General features: G+C 47.1%; 1 protein-coding gene across 1 annotated transcript in view; it reads left to right on the top strand.

The window, feature by feature from the left end:
- Positions 1-7,042, top strand: part of LOC102499793 (ubiquitin-conjugating enzyme E2 E2-like) — a 228,494-nt gene that overhangs the window by 169,317 nt on the left and 52,135 nt on the right. The window contains 1 exon segment of the mRNA XM_014585034.2: positions 3,645-3,777. Coding sequence (XP_014440520.1) covers positions 3,645-3,777 — 133 coding nt within the window.

Here is a 7,042-nt window from a genome sequence, read left to right as displayed (position 1 = left end):
TTCCAACTCTTTGAAGATCGTTTTTAAATTTGTCAGCATGACTCAGAGGAGGTATAGCTCTGTGTTTGGGGGATGTGCTTTGTATATAACAGAGAAGTAGGTTGTGAAAGCTCGTACTAGAATAGGTTAATTTGGGGGCCAGCAGGTAGCATGGTGGTTAAGGTGCTGGACACTCCCACATGACCAACCACGGTTCAAGTCCTAGACCTGGTAGCTTGCTTTCTCCCGTTTTCTCTCTCTTTCTGTGTGTATGTCTCTCTGATTAAAATAAATGAATGAATAAATAAAATTTAAAAACTTCTTTAGAAAAGCTTAACTAACTCCTGATAGCTTTTTTTTTTTTTTTTTGGTAAAGAAGCGTGTACTCTAGGGCATGTGCGCTTGCCGGAGAGACAGAGACAGAGAGACAGAAAGCGAGAAATCACCCCCAGAGGGGTTGGCCATGCCACACTCCCTTCTGCTCCGTTTTCCTCTCGGGATCTTGGGCACACACGCACACGTGCCCGGCATGAGCTTTAAGCCCTCGGGTCCGGGACTCGAACCGCATTCGACTACGTGAGAGTCCAGAAACGAACCATTACCCCATCTGTTGGTCGCCATGGCACTTTTCTTAATGTGAAAAATTACATGCACACAAACACACACACACACTCACACTGAAAAGTGGGCCCTTCCAGAGCCGCTGGGCTCCCTAAACTTGCGCTCAGTTTCTCGCTTTACCCATTCCTGTGTCCCTCAGCAATGAATATATATTTTGTTTGCTTGTCTTTAAACTTTGTGGAAATAGTGTCGTGCTGCGTATATTCCTTTTAGACGTCTTTTTTTAAGGAAGTGTTTTGGTTGTTTTGTTCCATTTTATCTGTTGGGGTTTTGGTTCTTACAGTTTTGCTATAGGGTGTGTGCACTGGGAGACAGGGAGAGTTAAAAAGCACCCCGCAGGGAAGGTTATCACGCTGCAATTCCTTCTCCACCATTCTCCTCTGAGATTGTGGGCACACGCAGGTGCCCAGCATGGTTTTCAAGCCACCAGGTCCGGGACCCAAACTGCACAGTTGGCCGTGCAGGATCCAGCTGCCCTCACCGCCATGCCACCCACTGGGCCTGGACTTACTTGCCTTTTCAATTCAGTGGATTTGTAAGATTAATTCCCATTCACCTGTACCTTCTCCCTGCTGTTCGGGATTCTCATGGGTGACTTCATCCGCGTTTCTCTCAGGGGACATTTGTGTTGCTTCCAGTTTTGCCGTTACATGTAGTGCCTTCACAAACAGTCTTAGACATGTCTTTTGGTACATGCGTGTGGAAGTAGAAGTGAGTTGCTGTTTCGTAAAATAGGAGTCACATTCAGCTGAACTGCATAAGCCTGCACTTTTGCCCTCAGTGAACGCAGCAGTTAGCAGTGGGGAGTTTGGTTTTTCCCACCTCTTCCAGGCTTGCATTTTTCAGACATTTATTTTTGCCCATATATTTTATGAAATAGTATAGAATTGTGATTTTAAATTTCCTTCTGCTTTTAATGAGATTGAGCGTGTGTGTGTGTGTGTGTGTGTGTGTGTGTGTTTGGAGAGGTTTTTGCTATAGGGCGCGTGCGCTCACCAGAAAGAGAGAGAGAGACAGAGAGAAAGCGAGAAATCACCCCCCAGGGAGGGTGGCCACGCCGCGGTCTCTTCTCCTCCATTCTCCTCTCGGGATCTTGGGCACGCACACACATGCGCCCAGCGTGAGTTTAAGCCACTGGGTCCGGGACGCGAACCGCGGTCAACTACATGGGAGTCCAGCGACATAGCCGTACACTAACTGCTGGTCCCAGCATTTTTGAGAATGCCGGTACATGTCTTTGCTACTGTTATGTGAATCTTTTTTCTCTTTGACTCTCAGGAACTTGTATATTCTGAGCAGTGGAATCTGGCCTTTGTCTTGTCATCTAGACGCCCTTTCTCCACTGTGGCTTGCCTTGCCGCACTCTTTAGTGAAACCCTAAAATGTTGACTTTTACATTTAGTGTTTAATCTATCTACGACCAGGTTTTATTGGAAGTAAAAACCAAATGTCTATTTCAAATGCAGAAGGGTTTCTAGGCAGTCATTTCTGATGTGTATCAGGTTTCCCTGTGTTCGTGGAAAAGTCTGAGAAGTTTCTTTGAGCTTCTGAACACATTTTAGAATCAGCTTGTCAAGTTTCGTTTCTTAATCACCTTTGGACTTTTTATGTAATTGTAATGAATCATCTTGGGGGAAACTGACATCTAAGACATATTGGCCCCCTCTACCCATAAACTCACTCACTCTCTCTCCACTTATTTAATTCTTCAGAGTTAATTTCAGTAGCTTTTGTCATTTTCTTCCTAAAGATCTTACGCGTCTCTTATGAAATTTATTTACAAGTTCCTTATATTTTTAATGTGGTTGTAACACATTTTAAAATTTGTTTTCAGATTCTGTTGGCATATTGAAAAGTCAGTATTTGTTTACTGATCCAGCCCTTATGGTAAACTCTTTTATTAAGTTAGTGAATTGTATGTCGATTTTGGATTGTTTTTTCCTATGCGGTATTTAGGAGCACGGCAAATGCTGACCGTTTCGTTGGTTCTGTGTGCCTTTCATTTTTCCTGTGTTTTTCATACTTTGATGAATGTGATTTCTAGTATAGTAGTAATTATAAGTAGAAATAACAAGAAAAAAAAGCATTTCCCAAGCACTTTAGTAGGGTTGTCCACTGTGCTCTAGGGTCTACGGGAAATTTCTAGTTACTGGACATAGGTAATAGCCCGACGAAGCAGGAAGAACACTGCGAAGCTAAATTCTAATCTTACTTTGTCCTTCTGTTCGCCTGAGAGGAAAATATTAATAAAACTCAGTTGGCTTTTGTGAGCCTCCTTTTTCTCAGGGAAGTCCTCCGAGTCTCAGGCACATGTGTGTTTGTCGCCTGAAGCCTTGTGGCTCCACTCGCTCCGCTGTTAATCCGTCATCATCCAATCAACGTTGACTTCCCAGGCGCTCCGGGGACAAGCGGAAATCTATTCCTTGTGGAGTTTTTATTCTAGAGAAGGACAGAAGGAATCACAGCTACAAAGCACAGTCATGAGACAGAATGAAGGTCTCATCACCTCGGGCCACACGGGTTATGATGTGTGGGTGGGATTGGGGATGAGGAGGCCCTTTGGGTGGGAAGGAGATGCAGCTGGGAGATGAGCCTTGAGCTGAGTCTCCCGGAGGGTGGACGTTTACTGACCCCCGCAAACACCGTTTGTGTTCTCACTTGTAAATTGCGAAGGGATGACAGTAGTTCTTCCCACTTTGAGGTTTTGTTTCTTCGACCTCAGGGCTGTGTCACTCTTTTCAGGACTCCACGATAATTTTCCATTTTATAAATATTTGTACTCCTGCCTTGCCTTGGCCTGTGGTCCCGAAGGTTGCGAATGGCAAAACAGGATTTTCTTGGTTCTGTTTTATTAAGTAACACCGACGTATTCCGTCTCTAGGATAACAATGATACTGACGTGTGAGTTATAGTAATGAACCTTTTAACGTCTTCGTGTTTTTATGGGATTGCACAATTCGTTACCGTAGTTTTCTTTCCTCTCTTTTGTAATTCTAGGCTTTATGTCATTTCTAAGCACATTTCATTTGTATGTCTTATTTCAGTGCTGGACCCAAAGGAGACAACATTTATGAATGGAGGTCAACTATCTTGGGACCCCCAGGATCTGTCTATGAAGGAGGGGTGTTCTTTCTTGACATTACCTTTTCACCAGACTATCCGTTTAAGCCCCCTAAGGTCAGTATGAAAGTATTCATCCATTTTTTAAAATATGTATTGTTATGTGTATATACATATTCTCAGTGTATTTGTCTAGGAATATATGTCTACTCTTAGCATAGACGACTTCCTAGGACCGGAGAATGTAAAACAGAGTGTGAAGAACAACATGTAATTTCCCGACTCTAACTTACTCATATTTCATTGCTGTGTTTCATCTTTTTCTCATTGTCTCTTTCCTGTGGTACTGTACGTTCTAATGTCACATAAAATATTACGTTTTTTGAATGGGAATAGGAGAGTGAGCTTGGGTCAGGACCAACCTAAAGCCCAGAGAACCAGAGAACCAGAGAAGCCTGGAGCCGGAGAGGGAGCCCGGGCCAGAGGTCAGGCTGCAGGCCGTGAAGCCTCCCAAGGCAGGGTTTGCAGCACCCTTACAACAGAGTTTTGAGCTGGCAGCTCCAGTGCTCAGCTGCTCGCATGAAACACGCATCTACCAGTATGGAAAGCGTGACCCACTGAGACTTAAAAATCATGCCAAGAAAATGTAGCAAGGGTGGAACCAGCAGTCGGCGCAATTGCTGTCGCTGGACTCCCATGTAGTCGACCGTGGTTCAAGTCCCGGACCTGGTGGCTTAAAGTCACACTGGACACGTGTGCATGTGTGCTCAAGATCCCGAGAGAAGAATGGAGGAGAAGGGATTGTGGCGTGGCCATCCACCCTGGGAGGTGATTTCTCGCTTTCTGTCTCTCTGTTTCTCTCTGTCTGTCTGGCAAGTGCACGTGCCCTATAGCAAAAAACTCTCCAAAAAAAAGAAAACGTAGCAAGGAAACCATTATGATAGCCCGTTAGTAAACGGATGCATTAATGAACGGTCACTTAGGCTCATTTCTGAAGAACTCTTGCTTATTGAAACCGAGATGGTACACTTGCCGGCATCTTCACATTCCTTCCTGCCGCACGTAAGGCCGTCCTTGGACCGTTTTAGAGAACATCTCCGTCACGCTCGTCCTCTGCTGTGTCAAGCCGAGAGCACGGACAGCACTGACTGCCAGCGAGAAACCGCGCACGTGGGGCTCTTGCTCAGCTCCTGACGGCACCGGGACTTAACCCTTTGAGCTCGTGCGAAGTATCCAACTTAAACAGGCGGGAGTGGGACCGGCCCTGTCCGCGACTTCGTGCAATTCCCCCTTTCTTATTTCCCATGCGCTTCCTTCCCACTGGTACTCGGACAGCGCTTTGATAGCAGAGCAGAAGTTAGTAACAACAGACGCTTTTCAACCTATCGTGGGGTTAGGTCCCAATAAACTCACCAGAAGTTGAAAATATCCTAAGTCAAAAAAGCGTTGAATAGGGGCCGGAAGTGGCATGGTGGTTAAGGGCGCTGGACTCCCTGTGGCCGACTACAGTTCTAGTCTTGGACCTGGCGGCTTGCTTTCTCATTTTCTCTCTCTCACTCTTGTTCTGTCCCTCTCTGGTCAAATGATAAATAAATAAATAAAGTTAAAATAAAATAATTATTAAAAAAAAGAGCATTGAACACACCTACCATGGAACACCACAGATCGGGGAACCCACCCTCAGACATCCCCAGAGCACGTCCACCTGCCTACAGTTGGGCAAAGTCTCTCACAGTCTGTCCTGTGATGAAGTGGGGTGCATCTCCTGTGCTTTATTGACCACTGGACTGAGAGTGAGAAGCAGACAACTACATGAGTGCAAGAACTGGGGTCTCTAGCACGGACAGACCCCCTTCACACCCGTCAGGTTGCAACCAGCGCGGCAGGGTTCGTGTGCGTAATCACCCTCGCTGCTGCTAAGGAAACTGAAGCACAGGGAGACCGTCTCGCTCGCCCCGCATTTGACACCACGTGCCCATCGTGACATCAGGATTTGAACCTAGAAGTCTGGCCCCCACACCGTGCTGCGTATCCACCACTCGGTACGTTTCTCCAAGCTGACAGGGCTCGTGCTGGCTGCCTAGAGCTTGCAGAGGTAGGTTTGCATGGAAACGCCGTTGTAATCCAATACTTAGCTTCCCCGGACTGCACGGGAGCCTGTCCACACCTTGGGGACCAGCATGGCAGAGTACCTGTGGGACTAGCAGCCACGTCAGGGCCACCCGGGACGGCCTGTGCAGGAAAGGTTCGGGGTGAGGCAGAGCCAGGACGCGCTGGTGGGCAGCTGTGCTGCTTCCAAATCTCCTGTGCTCTGCACTGCAGAGCAGAGGTCTCAGGAAATGTGTAGGCGTCTCCCCGCAGAGACGTGTATACTAAACTGACCCGGAAAGGAGAACTGCGGTGTCGTGGAAAAGAACGCAGCTTCTGCAAAGGCCTTGGTGGACGGAGGATGGCTCCAGACGAACAAGATGGCGTCCACCATAGCTGAAGTGTAGTTTTGCAGGGAGAATGGAGGGGGGCGGGGATTATACAAGATAAAAAGAGACCTGCTTGCTTTCTTTTCTTTTATAAGCATAATTTTATTTTATTTATTTATTTATTTATTTATTTTAATTTGACAAGAGAGAGACAAGAAAGGGAAAGTGAGAAGGCAAGCTGCCAGGTCCGGGACTTGAACCGTGGACCCTGGTTTCTTAACCCCCCCCCCCCCCTGCCAGTCTCTCTTTTTTTTTTTTTTTTTTAGAGAGAGAGATTTTTGCTTTGGGACATATGCTCTCGACAGAGACAGAAAGTGAGAAATCACCCCTCTCCCCCCGGAGGGACGGCCACACCGCAATCCCTTTTCCTCCAGCCTCCTCTTGGAATTTTGGGCGAGCACACACACACACACACACACACACACACACACAGGGCATGAGCTTTAAGCCACCAGGTCCAGGACTCGATCCGCAGTGGCTTTCTGTTCATATATGTAGAATCTGGGGGTTTTGGCTGATGAAAAATTCCGTGGGAGGTTGAGGAAGTTCAGGAGACATTGTTAGGAGTCTAACATCCCAAACTAGCCAGTCCCACTGTATCTGGAACCCCTCACTCAACTTCTGAGTCCTCGTCTTCACCAAGTCGAGGACTGCTGGGCTCCACTGAACCAGCTTGGTTCTTCTCCAAAACACTGTAGGAAGGACAGGAGGACCCCTTTCACGTTTCACAGTCCAGGACACTTAGAGGGGCCTGGAGAGCTTCTCTAAGAATGTGCCACCTGGAATCTCCTGACCTCCGGTTCCAGGGGACATATCCTCTGCTGTGTCACTCTCAGGGCCTTGGGGCAGTTCGCTGGTATGGCTGGGACTCGGAGAGCCCTGGTCTGTCCTCAGGTGGTTCAGCA

The sequence above is a fragment of the Tupaia chinensis genome, unplaced genomic scaffold, assembly GCF_000334495.1.
Source record: "Tupaia chinensis unplaced genomic scaffold, TupChi_1.0 Scaffold148626_1, whole genome shotgun sequence".
In the NCBI taxonomy this organism is placed as follows: Eukaryota; Metazoa; Chordata; class Mammalia; order Scandentia; family Tupaiidae; genus Tupaia; species Tupaia belangeri.
The sequence above is the reverse complement of the archived record's forward strand: the minus strand, read 5'-3'. Positions and strand labels throughout refer to the sequence as shown.